This window comes from Mauremys mutica, chromosome 18, assembly GCF_020497125.1.
Source record: "Mauremys mutica isolate MM-2020 ecotype Southern chromosome 18, ASM2049712v1, whole genome shotgun sequence".
Taxonomy (NCBI): Eukaryota; Metazoa; Chordata; order Testudines; family Geoemydidae; genus Mauremys; species Mauremys mutica.
In genome coordinates, this window is record NC_059089.1 from 5,693,390 (window position 1) to 5,708,357 (window position 14,968).

At 44.4% G+C, this 14,968-nt stretch overlaps 1 protein-coding gene across 8 annotated transcripts in view; it reads left to right on the forward strand.

Annotated features, from left to right (window-relative positions):
- EXD3 (exonuclease 3'-5' domain containing 3) overlaps positions 1-14,968 on the forward strand; it is a 614,390-nt gene that overhangs the window by 170,305 nt on the left and 429,117 nt on the right. For 4 of the 8 annotated variants that reach the window (XM_044992564.1, XM_044992567.1, XM_044992565.1 and 1 more), the window contains 3 exons: positions 6,945-7,009; positions 11,538-11,708; positions 14,550-14,717. In XM_044992564.1, the coding sequence (XP_044848499.1) occupies positions 6,945-7,009; positions 11,538-11,708; positions 14,550-14,717 (404 nt within the window). Of the gene's footprint in view, positions 1-1,865; positions 1,884-6,944; positions 7,010-11,537; positions 11,709-14,549; positions 14,718-14,968 lie in introns of those variants that run through there. The other 4 variants (XM_044992566.1, XM_044992568.1, XM_044992570.1 and 1 more) reach the window with 2 other exon arrangements.

Sequence of the window (14,968 nt, forward strand, 5' to 3'; positions counted from 1 at the left end):
AATGTCACCCAAACAATTTTAACTTGGTCCCTGAACCCACTAACCTTCCACTTTTATGTATCCAGCGTACCTTGTGTGTCAGGATATAAATGTTTTGCTGGGAGACTGTTGACAAATCAGGTTTTGATAAAGACTTCAGTAAATCTAAGCTGTTTATTACTTTGTATGTGGAATCAAGGCCGTTGAGACCATGGCTTTGGTTTTGTACATTTGTGTCTGGGATATGTGAGTGATTGCCCACAACCCTGCACCTCCTAGCTTGTGAACTACTGATTGAGTTCTTAGCTCCAGATGTGCTGCTGACATGTTCGTACAGCTTCACAGTATGATATTTAAATATTTACAACCCTCTTTTCTTTTGCAGAATTGTCCCAAATGATCATTCTGATAAACTGAAGATGTTCATTCAGGATAGGCTTGTTTCCTGGTTTTAGTATTATTTTAGGCAAAAACCATAAGGGGAGAGTTAAGGTTGTTTATGACCTAATTGATGGGTCGATTTGGTTTGGAAATCATTATATTTATTATCTGCCTCTTGTTAGACATGGTAATAAACACTTAATATTTAAAAAATGAAAGCCTGCCCATTTTTCAGGCTAGAGATGTTAGTTAACATTGCCTTAGAGAAGGCCTGAGCATTGACAAATAGAACTTGACCTTTTCCAGCTATAAAGTGCAGCTGTAACTGACTGGTTGATGGAATCCTAAATTTCAATCACATTATCTTCTTTCTCTTACTTTCAGTTTCTTTTAATTAGCTGACTGTAACTCTTCCAGGCCTCAGGCTGTGTGGCGTTTATTGGCTCTTGACACAAAGGAAAACCACAGAGAGATTTTTCACTGGTGAATTTCTTCTTTGGGGTTTGACGTCTCATTTTCTCCTGCAAGATACACGAGTGGCTTTGGTTAGAAAATGGATTTCTGTTGCCAGTACATTTCAGTAAAATTGGTGAATAATGTAATTGAATTTTGAGATGGCACATGAGCAAACCATCATTTTACTTCACCAGCCTGTGTGTGCCAGTTTTGTCGTGATCACAATGTGTTCTGAATGATGTATGCAAAAAGAAAAAAGAGAATAAATAGAAGTTTCTGGCTTTCCTGAGAGGCACTTTTCCAACTTAAAAATATAAACCCTGTGGTTTTCATGGTTTTTAAATGCAACCACAGACATTGAGAACTGGGAAAGACTGGATTTACAGTCACCCCCTTTTATTACTGGACAAAGGAAGAGTAATTAAAAATGTTAATTAAAAATGTTGAATGCTATTGAATTACTGTAAAAAAAAAAAAAGTAAAACATGAATGTAGTGTTTGGGGAAGGGGCCAGAGGGGAAGCCAGGTTGTTTGCGCATGCAATGAGCAGGCGCAGAATACAGTATGCTTCTTTCCCAAGGCTCCACCAAGGTACATCAGCCTTTTTCTGTGGGACCTCTTCTAGGGCTCAGAGGTTCTGGAATGTCCTCAGAGCTTAGCACTTCTGTGGATTCTGCCAATGAGGATGTAGATCAGTGCCCATTGCAGTGATTGTTTACGTGATATTGATGTCTCTACTCTGCCTTGGGAAGTAGAGTAGATCACCAGTCCAGGCCTCTCTGGGACTTTTGACCACAAACTCATGGTCTCATTGGCTACACTGGACTTTGCTCCCCACTCTTCTCATTGCCATGCATGTTTTGGAGGCTTTGGCCACGTCTACACTACCCGCCGGATCGGGGGGGGGGGGTAATCGATCTATCGGGGATCGATTTATCGTGTCTCGTCTCATCTAGACACGATAAATCGATCCCCGAATCGACGCCCGTACTCCACCTTGGCAGGAGGAGTAAGCAGAGTCAACAGGGGAGCCACAGCAGTCGACTTGTTGCCGTGAGGACGGACAGGTAAGTTGAACTAAGATACTTCAAAGTTGTGTATCTTAGATCCATCCCCCCACAGTGTAGACCAGCCCTAAGAGTGCAGACCTCTTCCAGCTCTCCCACACCATCTTCTCACACCTATTTCTTGTGAGTCCATCCCTGTGTCATTAGTTTATCTAATTCAGAACTTGAAAAACCCACTTGCTAGTAGTTAGTGGGGAACTTTCCATAGCAAGCCATCAGTTTCTCTAGAATATAATTTTTATTTGAAAAATAGCTAGTCTGGTTGAAAAGAAACCTGAGGCGATGTCGTGTGGTCTTCCTGAATCTGCAGACATCCAGCTCCTGTGCTGCTGCTCCCTTTGTGCTGTTCATAGCACACAGCAGAATGAAACTGACAAGACCCCCGCATGGGCAGTTATTGACAACCCTGTGGCAGCAGTACTGTTGACACTGTTCTGTCAAGAATAGTGTTGATTTCATGCTGCTGCTTGTGAAATGTATGGGCTGCAGCAAGGATAGGCACTAGAGGTATTCTCAGAGGAGAAGTGCCAAACCATGGAGGGAGAGGGAAAATATTTAAGACATCTCTCCACCCCTCACAGCAGCCAGGGGGATGGGGGAGAGACCTCCGCCCCGCTCCCAGAGGTTCTGGTTGTGGAAGAGGAGACAGACAGCTCCTCCTCCCTTCCAGTAGCCGGAGAAGGTAAGAACCTCAAATTTATATCATGTTTCCTAGCCAAATGCTAGGGGATTGTTGGCCCTTTACTAAGACTCATGGGTTTTTTTGGTTGGCTAGCTCCCAGTACCAAGAGAAAGGGGAAGGGTCAATGGGAAATCAGGACCCTGAGACTGACAGTCCCCAGGAACAATGGGGAGAGGCCAATGCTCCAGGTCAGCCTGATTGACAGGGCGGGCAGGCTAATGAGGGAGTCAGGAGGCCTGGGGGGTCCCGTCCTCTGGGTGAGCTGGAATTCCCTGGAACAGAGTTGGGCCGAGCTAAGGAGAGAGCAGGGGCCCGAGCTGAACTGGGGAGCAGAGCCGCGCCATCCAGAGAAGCAGCCCAGGGAGCAGGTCAGTGCTGGGAGCAGAGCCACAGAGACAGCTCAGAGAGCAGACCTGTGCTGGGAAAAGAGCTGTAGCAACCAGAGCCAGAGGAGCCAAAGGAGCAGCCCAAGAGGCTAGAGGCAGAGCAGCAGCAGTGCTGAGGCAGAGTGGAGGTGGAGCTGGAACCGTCCGGAGCCGGATGTGGTGAGCAGCTGGGAAGGGTGAGGGGGACCCTGGGCAGCGGGCCCAGCACTGGGAGATGCCCCCAGCCAAGAGGCCTTGCAGGTCAGACTTTGGGGGGATCGTAACCCTGACAGGGGGGCTGATGCTGGGAAGAAGAGTTCTGCCACCTAGAGCCTGAAGGCGTGTGGCTTCCGCCAGAGCAAGTGTCGGACCCGCAGCGTCCCTGCAGCACAGCCAGGGCCTGGGCAGGGGGCTGGGCCGTGTGAGGGACAGACTGTGAACTGCCCTGATGTTGTGGAGATGCTGGTTGTGACGTCCCCGGGCCACAGAGCAGGGTGACGGGTTTTCCTTTCACCTTCCCCATTTTTCCTTATTTTTTTTAATTGATTGCTGTTTAATAAATTGTATTTGCTTTGAACTGTATGTAATGATCAGTGGGTCAGAGAAGCGTCCAGAGCAGAGAGAGCATCCTGGAGTGGGGACACTCAAACACCTGCCCTAAGTGACCACGACAAGGTGGCGGGTTGAGCCCCCCAGAAATTCTGGGCCCAGCCTTTTTGGGGTTCCGAGGGCTCTGCCACCCAGGAGAGTGGAAGGGGAGCCCTCAAGGTCAGACAGGCCTCTGGGTAAAGGGAGTGGGAGCGAGGACTCAGATCCTTTCGCCAGCCCATTTCTCCAGGGTTGTGTATAAACCAGGAAAGTTCCCCACAGTAGCGGGACCATTCCCCAGTTTACACAAAGGCTGATAGGACAGATAAGGGTGTCCAAGCAGAGTTCAGTACAAACTCCAACACCCTCCCGCTTTTCCTTGTGAATATTGCAGTGGGCTCGGCAGCAAAGGGTGTTGCCTCTGAGCTTCATTGGTGCCCCCCCCCCCAATCTGTCCTTTTGTCTGACACCGGGTAGTAGATGATATATTCACTGAACCTTGATCGAATGTTCTCATTGACATCCCTATGTCTGTATGAGGTTGTAGAGGGGAGAGGAGGGGACTGCTGCTGAGAATTAGGATTTGTGTAATGTACCTATTTCTATATATGATTCCTTGTTCAGTGGAATCAAGCAGGAATTGCCTCTTTCTTGGATGTAGACCCACGGACCTGCAGTGAGCTGGAGTGTGGTTGCTATCCAGGGGAGAAACTGTAGTTTTGTTTCTTTCTCACTATTGTGCTCTCCCACATACACATACCCTGTATGTGTACCTCTTTGTCCGATCCAACTCCCCACTTCCCTTTCCTATCCAGTTGGCCCTGCTCATTCCCTCTCTCCCATTGTTTTCCCCTGTTCTCCCACCAGACCTTCTGGCAGCAAGAGAGACTGCGGTAGCCAGTGCTAGCCTCCACTGCCACCTCTTTTTTTCTCTGCCAGCAGTGTGGGAAGACAGGACAGACAAGAAGTAGCCTGGCTGCCTGGAACTGTGTCTTGACAGCAGCTCTGGACTGCCAGGAGAACATAAGAACGGCCATATTGGGTCAGAACAATGGTCCATCTAGCCCAGTATCCTGTCTTCCAGTAGTGGCCAATGCCAGGTGCTTCAGAGGGAATGCACAGAAGAGGACAATTTTGAGTGATCCTTCCCTGGTCGTCCAATCGCAGCTTCTGGCAGTTGGAGGTTTAGGGACACCCAGAGCATGGGGTTATATCCCTGATCATCTTGGCTAATAGCCATTATCCTCCATGATCCTCCATGAACTTATCTAATTTTTTCAAAGGAGGAGTAACTGCTGGGAAGATCTTGCAGTCTGCTGAATGCCTGGGTTCCACCAGGGCTGTGGTTATGCAGGAGCAGGACAGACAGGGAGGGAGCAAATGTGGGAGTGATAGCTCCAGGGGTGACACTTGGTGGTTGTATACATCCCATTTAAAATTCTGTAATTGTTTTTTTTAAATTGGTTTACACGTGTGATTGCATTGTAGCATTTATCCTGCATCTGAGGAGATGAGCATATGTTTTTCAGAAGAGCTGGTGACAATGCTGCACCACTGGAAGTGGACTGGAGAGACTATTTGCATTGCTGCCGTTCTGTCCTGTTCTGTATTCAAGCAGTCACAAGATTTGGGTGGGATTTCCCTTCAACTGTAAAAAGATTAGGGGGGAAAATCACCAAAGAAGGAACTTGTTTTGATGACAGAGGTCTAGAAAGCTTGTAATGGGTTTAACAGATGGCCTTATGCAAAGTCATAACTCTTAGTTTTTCTATATCATCCCAAAGTGTTCCACACATTAATAATGGTTCAGATTTGCAGTGGATTCTGTTAAACACTTTGGGCTATATACTGACTTTTCACGTGGGCACACCTCCCCTTTGAAATCAGTGGGAGAGGTTTATGTGTGTGTGTCTGCATGTGCGTGTGCGTAAAAGATGCATTTTTATTCTTGCAAAAGTCAGTGGTTCTACAATTGTTGTGGAGCTTGACTTTCCCAATGATGATGTAAAATATTATGCTATGAATTGTAAATATGACCAAGTCAAGCTGATTGTGGTATTTCCTAGAGGGAACTGCATGGTAGAAATACCTGAACAAGTGATACAATGCTGTCGGTTCAACATGCAATCTACTGGCTTCTTACAATATTCTATAATTATCACACTTTATAATGTAGCTGAGTTGAGGCAAAAGTTTTGCACTTGAGGTAGCTTTTCTGTTGGCCGAAGTGACATAATCAGATACAAGTTTACCCACATTTTGAAGTCAGTTATTCAGGTTTTATATGTAGCATAGACAGGGTAGTTTAATTGTCTCTCTTTTTCAAGTTTATTTAATTAACCAAGAAGCCTGAGTCTATTTTTAATAAGACTACATTCTGGACTTCAGAGTTTAGCAAAAAATTCCCCCGTAACATGTTCTAATTGATGTAGAATTGAGTAAGAATATGCTTATGAAACATTCAGAGACCAATATTGAGAATTGTATTGCCTTTTAAATTAAATATGCTTAAATGTTGACCGTTCCAGGAACCCCATTCTGACTGGCTTGATGCATAATAAGGGATTTTAATTTAAATTTTCAAGTAGTTACAAAATCTACTTTTAAAACTTTCTGATGATATTTTTTATCAAGAAAGCTTAAAAAGTTGCTGTGATTATTGGTTTGGTTTGTAAAAGCAGTGGAAAAGCCCAGATGATGTTCCCATAATTTTAGTCTGCATTGCATTTGTGGGTTTTGGGTATATCATCCTCTTTCATCCTCCACTAAATTATGCCTTGCCAGGATCACCATAAACCTTGGGCCTAATCTAATAACACAAACAAGTATAGCTGAAGCACAGCAGCCTGGCAATTATTGCCAACTGACAGAGTGTCTCCTACAATTACTAAGGCGGTTTCCAAACAAATTCACCCACTCCTGTCTCTCGTCTGAGTGCTGGGATGAGGTCCAAGCCCAGGTCTATTCCATCTATTCCAGTGAAAGTTTCAGAAAGCATTGATAATCCTTTCTAAACCAAGCATGAAACTAACTCTTCTAGGACTGTACAGTTTTGTATTTCAAAAATGAGAGAGATCAGTCCAGTCATATTTGCTGAAGAGTGGTGACATGATTTCGTTGTAAATACACCCAGAGAGCTTTGCACCGAATAAGCGTTTACGTGTCTGTGGGTGTTTAGTTAAAGCTGTGCATGGATGATGTCTGTTGTGGTTTTGTTAGGCTTCCAGAGTGAGGGGGTTTAGCACTTTAATCCTGAATGACAGTTGGAAGGTTGGTGGTTTCAAACAGTGGCATGGAGGGGCCTATTTCTCTTCAGCAGAACAGTGCCCCAGTGTATCTGGACTGCCTGTACAGAAGCACTAAATCTGTTTTGTTTTGTTTTTCTCCCCTATCCCTCTCCCTCACTCCACCCCCCACCCCCTCCAGGCCAGGACTCACTTCTATTGCTGAAAACCCTTCAGTCCCTCTGGACAAAGAAAGAGATGAACAAGGTAAGGCTGTATAGTGAACCTCCCCTTCACACTGGAGCTAATAACGGTATGCAAAACATGTCCGGCCTCAGAGCTCTTGGGTCAGACCCGCAATTCTTCAGGATTGCTTTCAATTCCAATACATAGGGGAAGGACCTACGGATCTGCAGTGTGAAGGGAAAATAAAAGGCAGCCTTGTCCAGTGTTCAGCAGTCGTGGGACACGCATACAAGAGCTGCAGTAGACAGGCTGAGTTGTTAAAAAAAAATCAAAGTCAGTCTTTTATTTTAAACATTTTTTTGTCCAATTAATGTAGAGAGTAAGAAATATGAAGATGTAAAGTACCCTGTCATCCTTACACCTGGTAAAGAGAGCATTGAAATTGCCAGCACATCTTCCCATGGTGGGGTGGGGGTTCTTTGCTAAGTGGATAAATATTTAAGCCTTCATATTTCATGATGTCTTTTCATTTTTGGAGCAGTGTGCTGTGGTTTGGTTGGATAGTGTCTCTGTGAAATTATTGATATATTTTTAAACAGCCCTATGTTTTTTTCTAGGTGCTATGTATAGATTTCTTGAAGGGAATGATACATACTTCATCTAAATTTGGGAACTCAGAAAATTAACAAAAAAATTAGACATAACTGGTTAGTGTTTCGCTTCCCATGCTTAGCAGTCTCTGCTTTGCAGCCAGGTTAATAGCATAAATGTTTTTCTGAAATACCTGGGAACGTGCAAAATATTATTTTGTTGTGTGGAATATACCCAATCGACTATATGCTAGTATGCCCAAAGGACCATAGCCTGTGTGCTACAGCCTAGTTGTCAGATTTGCTTGGTCATCATACTTGACTGGTGCATTTCATAGAATTATAGAATATCAGGGTTGGAAGGGACCTCAAGAGGTCATCTAGTCCAACCCCCTGCTCAAAGCAGGATCAATCCCAGACAGATTTTTGCCCCAGATCCCTAAATGGCCCCTTCAAGGATTGAACTCACAACCCTGGGTTTAGCAGGCCAATACGCAAAACACTGAGCTATCACTCCCCCCTTCCAGAATTGAGACCTTCCAGCTCTTCTAGCTTGCGGTCCCCCAGCCTTAGTAATTGAACAGCTGGAAATACAACAATCGAGAGATATCTTTTTGAATCGTCAATTACTGACACAGACTAGAGCTCAGCAATTCTGAAGACTGAGTCTTTCTATCAAGTTATACTAGAGCAAGAGGAAAACATTAATTGTTAGGGTTTGAGGACAGTTCATTCCACCAGAACAACAACAGGGAAAAATAATAATCAAAAGCTATTCACTGTGCAAACTGGAATTTGGATGGATTGCAAACCAAAATATTATGAAAAAGAGTTTCCCATTAAAGTGTCCTGGGCAGACTGTATCACATCTTTTTTGTAACTTAAGGGTCTCCATGACTCATCCCAGCCTACATAACTTATTCAGCAAGTCTCTCAAATTGCATCATCCCAGGAATGCATGTGATTTCAGGTTATTTGCTGTGAACTGCTCCTGAATTTTTAAAAGGAAGACAGACCCCCTTACATAGTAAATGTTCATCATACACAACGTGCGGGCTCATGACAGGCATGCACAGCCACATGGATCCCACTCACTACACTACTCTCCGTATCTGCCAATGCAGATGAACCACTTCTCTCTTAAACGGAAAGATGGGCCTGCAGATCAGGAGAAAAGTCATTTGTATAGGTGAGACAGGGAAGCATGGCAATGACAGTGAGGGGGTAAAATGATTCGGTGATTCTAATGTGGGGACTGTACTCTTGATGTCTGCGCGCGCACACACACACTCACTCTTTTCTCCCTCAGCTGTCATCAGGTTGCTACATACACACACATTCACTCACTCACTCACTCTTACTTTTCTCCCTCAGCTGTCATCAGGTTGCTGCCATGCAAGGGTACTAATCAGTTTTTGGGGGTATTTCCTACCTTCAGATATACAGTTGTGTCCCGTGTTGATGCCAAGGGAAACTGTGTGCATTCATCTGAGAACAGAATAAGGCCCTGATTTTGTAACGACTCACCCCATCCCTATCTACCATTTGACATCATCACTGTTACAGACAAAATAATTTGAAGCAAAGTGACCCTAACCTTGAATTTACAGTAAATGAGTAAAGTTAAAGATTAGGTACATTGATTTCACCCAGACACCTATTGCTTCAACCTGGCGCAGGCTTATGTATGTGATTCCTGTTAATGCTAAAGAGAGTTAATCACTTCCATTAACCTCCCCCACCTCTCCACCCCACTGATTGAAAAATAGATCTCTACATTAGGCTAGGACTCCAATTCTGGGGTTTAGAGAGTTCAATGATTTGTACATAGAAGAGAAATAAACTTAATTTTTGAGTAATCCAGCAGGATTAGCAGAAGGTTCTTTGCTTTTGTAACTCAGAATAATGGGCAAAAGAAAATAGACTGGACATCAGCAAAAAGCTTCTTAACTATGAGGTTTATTAGGCTGTGGAATACTCTCCCAAGGAAGCCTTGTTATGTGAATCATTGCTAGACTTGCCACATAATTGCAAATGTACTTAAGGAAGAATCCTGCACTGGCAAAGTGATGAGCATGGTGACCTAACAGGTATTTTCATCTCTGATTTCTGATATTCATTCAGGTAATACTTTCTGTACATTACATGCCATTTATCACTTCCTTAGATCATTAGCAGACTTTAAAGAGAGATTTTCCCACTGCTTAGAATATCTAAGTGATCCGTAATCAAAAATCAATCCAGACATATTGTCATTGCTGCTCTTGCCAGTTTTGCAACTGTTCTGAGATATGTGTGTGAGTGAGGGCTTTCTTTCTTACAAGGCCATTGTGTTCTGTAGTGCGTCTTGCCAAAGCTCGGATTCTGACTCCAGCCAAAGGAGATGCTGAGCTGTGCGGAGAAAGCTCTTGTTCAATTCCAAATGTGCTGAAGTGGGGCTTTGAAAAAAAGAGACCATTTATACATAGTGCAGTTTACTTGGCTAGTCACTTTGTTTTCCTTTGGCTGTTGTGTCAGATATTTGTGGTTGGTGTTCCACTGTAGCCTGGCTTCTCCTTCTGCTGAATTTTGCAGGGAGGTTAGAGTCCTGTGTTTGACATCACGATCTCTTGCCACAGGGAAAAATACTTAGGGAGATTTAGCTTAGCAGACTTTTGTCTGAACACACATCTTTGTTAGTCATCAGCATTGTTCTTGATGCAGTTGATAACCCAGTAAAGAGAAACAGATTTATATTTCTTATAGTCTCAAGGTTTTCCAGCATGAAAGGGGATACAGAAAATTACTGGCAAATCACACTGTCTTCCAATACATATTTTAGATGAATAAAAAGGAAGAAACCTGACTGGCATATTTTCTCTAGCTGTTCTTTTGTTTTCCATGTCATTCTTCAGTCTTTTTTGTACTGTTTCCATTGGAAGCTGCAACTGGGATCATCATGTAGAATAAATTAGTAAAACTTGCTGCAAGCAGGAAACAGCATCCTTCAGATTTTGCCTCTTAGCCAGAAAAAAGAGAGCAGCTGCTGTTACTGAATTCTTCTCTTCTGTCTCTGCTCTCCCCTTGCTTCATGCATGTACCATGTGGTGAAAGGTACTTGTGGGGCTACTGAAGGATGCCACTTCTTTTCCCTGCCAACCCTCTGAGCTCCTTGGAAACTACCCTCTAATGTAAACATTATAAAGATATTGCCCAGGACTGTTAATTAATCACTTAGACCAGATGGATAGTAAGTTGCCTATTAACATTCACAAAGTGAGCGTTCAGTTCCTTAACTTTTCTAAACAGATCACCCTGAAATTCCTTAGATTTATAGCATATTTTTTCCATGTTCCAAGCTTTTCAGCACTCTATCTTATAACTTTAATGAGATGTTCACAATAAAATGGCAATGGTAGCCTAAACCAAATACCTCACCCTTCTTTGGAGAAGGGGAAATTGGATTTCAAATAAGGCAATTTGAGTTTTCAACAAGTTTCTGATGCTAAATGTTTTATCCTGTATTTAAATCCTTAACTATTTTAGTCTCAGGGTTTTCCACTCTAGTGTAAGGTGTTGCATAATTGTGATTGCAATGGTTATGTGATGAATATAAACGTTTTCAGTGCAGGAATGGAGAGTTGTTTTTTTTATCTGTGTTCTTATCTGTAGGTATATTAGAAGTGCAGATAATAGGGTTTGTAAACCTGCCTGCCTTTACTGTCACCACTTCTCCAATAACACCCCCTCCAGGAAATCCTAAGCCCCTTTGTCTGTCCTGCAGAACAACTTCTCTGTCTTTATGGGATAATTAATGTTGGCAATTGCTGCTTTTCCCATTGGGTTTGAGGTGCAGTGGGCCATGAAGGAATCTTTAATGACATGAAAAGTCACTAGAAGCAGAGATGGTGGTTGAATAGCAACAGTTACCTCCCTGAATAGATTAAATGAAATAATAATAAAAAAATCTTTGTGTTGTGCTGAGGGAAGGGAGGATTCACTAATCTATTTGTACATGACAATGTATTTTTGTATCTCAGCAGCTCAAGGAGGAAACCAGGCGGGGTTTTGCAGCTCTGGACGACCCATTGGCCGGACTCCTGGACATGCTGGAGAGCAGCAGTGACTGGAAGGGGAAAGGGCACTCCCTGGGGTATTACATCACCAATGAGTTGCAACTTTGGATAAAGGAACATCCTGCTGTTCAGGAGGTTAGAGAGAGAAAGAGACAGAGCCTGGAGAAAAAAGAGGGATTTTCATGTTCCCAAAGTGCCTCCCTCTCCTCCAATCACTTTATTCCATAGTCCAGTTCCTTTCTATTAGTGCACCCACAAACATAATGTGACCTGCTGATGGAATTCATACTGAGGTAGTATGTCCAGTGATGCTGTCCTGAAAGTGAAGCGACGCCAATGTTGCTAAAATACGTTCCCATTTCCTCCCACTGCCTGGGATTTCTATCTCCCCAAATCAAGCTGCCTTGCTGGAATATGGACCTTTCAGTCTTTCCCCTTGCTGGAGGCTTTCCCATTGGAACCAACATCCCATAAGCCCAATTACTGTGTGCTCTTCCAGTTTTGCACATAGAAGACAATTACTGAATGATTATTTAACTCTGTCCATGTGGTAGCAGCTTCTATCACTCAAAGTGCTGAAAGTGGTAACAATATGAATCTCCTGGTAGATGGAGTGATCAAGCTGAAGTTGTAGGGTCATCAAAGTAATAATTCATCCATTTCCTTGGCCTGTTGCATTCTGATACCTTGAGATTTTTCCTTTCTCTATACCTCTCCCTGTGAACTTTAGGTGGTTTTGTCTTTGTACTGTTTCATTTTTCATTTTTATTCCAAGTGCCTGAGTTTGCAAGTTCAGCTTCTCCATTCAGAGCCCCAAGATCTCTATTTTCTGCCATTACAGTCTGTTGTAGTTGAATCAAACACAGGACTGAGAGTAAAGAACTTCAAAGTTTTAATGGAATGATCATGTATGAAAGTATGTATTAGTAGTTGTGTCCCTGTGTCATGACACCATCCTTTTGCCTCAAGGCCGCTCCAGGATGCTGGAGGGTAGGGATAGGTTACAGAGGGATGTAGACAAATTAGAGGACTGGGCCAAAAGAAACCTGATGAGGTTCAACAAGGACAAGTGCAGAGTCCTGCACTTAGAATGGAAGAATCCCATTCACCGTTACAGACTAGGGACCGAATGACTAGGAAGCAGTTCTGCAGAAAAGGACCTAGGGGTTACAGAAGCTGGATATGAGTCAACAGTGTGCCCTTGTTGCCAAGAAGGCTAATGGCATTTTGGGTTGTATAAGTAGGGGCATTGCCAGTAGATCGAGGGATGTGATCATTCCTCTCTATTCGACATTGGTGAGGCCTGAACTGGAGTACTGTGTCCAGTTTTGGGCCCCACACTGCAAGAAGGATGTGGAAAACTTGGAGAGAGTCCAGCGGAGGGCAATAAAAATGATTAGGGGGCTGGAACACATGACTTATGAGGAGAGGCTGAGGGAACTGGGATTGTTTAGTCTGCAGAAGAGAAGAATGAGGGGGGATATGACAGCTGCTTTCAACTACCTGAAAGAAGAAGAAGTGAGCTGTAGCCCACGAAAGCTTATGCTGAAGTAAATTGGTTAGTCTCTAAGGTGCCACAAGTACTCCTGTTCTTTTTACCTGAAAGGGGGTTCCAAAGAGGATGGATCTAGACAAGTGGTCCCCAACCTTTTTGGCTGACGGGTGCCAGCCGAAGGACCACTGCGGCGGCGGAGCATCCGCCAAAATGCCGCTGAATTTCGGCAGCATTTCGGCAGTGACGCCTCTCGATGATGCCGCTTGCCGTCGACAAGCGACATCATCGAGAGGCGTCCCCGCCGAAATTTGGGAGTGACGCATCTCGATGACGTCACTTGTCGACGGCAAGCGGCGTCATCGAGAGGCATCGCCGCCGAAATACGGGAGCGACGCCTCTCGATAACGTCACTTGTCGACGGCAAGCGGTGTCGGCGAGAGGCATCCCTGCCAAAATTCGGGGGCGACGCCTCTCGATGATGTCACTTGTCGACGGCAAGTGGCGTCAGCGAGAGGCGTCCCTGCCTAAATTCAGGGGCGACGCCTCTCGATGACATCACTTGTCGGCGACAAGCGTCGTCATCGAGAGGCGTCCCCGCCGAAATGCCACTGAAATTCGGTGTCATTTCGGCGGGTGCTCTCCCGGGGGCCAGGACGTGGGCGCATTAAGATGCCCCCACGGGCGCCATGGCGCCCGTTTTCACCGCATTGGGGACCACTGATCTAGACTGTTCTCAGTGGTACCTGATGACAGAACAAGGAGTAATGGTCTCAAGTTGCAGTGTGGGAGGTTTAGTTTGGATATTAGGAAAAACTTTTTCACTCAGAGAGTGGTGAAGCACTGGAATGGGTTACCTAGGAAGGTGGTGGAATCTCCTTCCTTAGAGGTTTTTAAGGCCCAGCTTGACAAAGCCCTGGCTGGGATGATTTAGTTGGGGATTGGTCCTGCTTTGAGCAGGGGGTTAGACTAGATGACCTCCTGAGGTCCCTTCCAACCCTGATATTCTATGATTCTATGACCTGGGAACAAGACTGGGAATGAAATTGAGTTCTCATGCATGGCTGGGAAGGGTTGCCTGTGGAGAGCTGGTGGATGCAAGAGCCTGGAGGCTTGTTTCTGCTGTGGGAACTTACTACAAAAGGTACCTCCTCTGACCTGGTTTCTAACTCCCGTGTTGAGTTGGAGGTGTGAATACTGCAAGAAGTTCTGTTAGCAAAAAGCGGTGTTCCCCATGCTCAGATTGATATTTGTACCGGGCCTCTCCAAGTTCTACCCCACCAACATCTAATGTTGTTTTAATTAGCCACTGTGAAGTGATGTGTGTAGCATGTTGCCCTGATTTCTGTGTCAAAATCCAAGGAGAAACTGGAGAACTCCTTTCCAATGGGTTGTCTTGTCTGATGTTTTAAAAAGCTACATTTTGGACTGTCATTGAATTATGTTGATCTTTATGAAACCTGTATTTGACTCTGATTTCTTAGTCTGGCTTGAGGCTGAAGAAGCTCCAGACCCGAGTGTTCAGAATACTAGCCCAGAGCCAAGTTAATCTCCTTGACCCGCTGATCAGCATTTTTCAGCTACATACAGCAGACCAGAACAGTTTGCTTGGACATGTCAGTCACATTTACCACAAGGGCAAGTACAAAGAGGTGGGTCTTGATTTTCAACTTGATTTTCACACTGAGAGCTTTGATTCCCTGTTAGTGTCTGGGCCTGTTTTTCATTATATTTCTGTGTAAATTACATTTCATAATGGCAGCAAGGTCTGTGCGTGGTGTAATTTAGTATGATCATTGTACTTGGTGGTACTTATTTACTCTTCCTTCAACCTCATGCCTCATACTGGGAGAGCACACAGCTCCAGTCAAACCCAACTCCCTTTGTGAGTTTTGCAAGAATT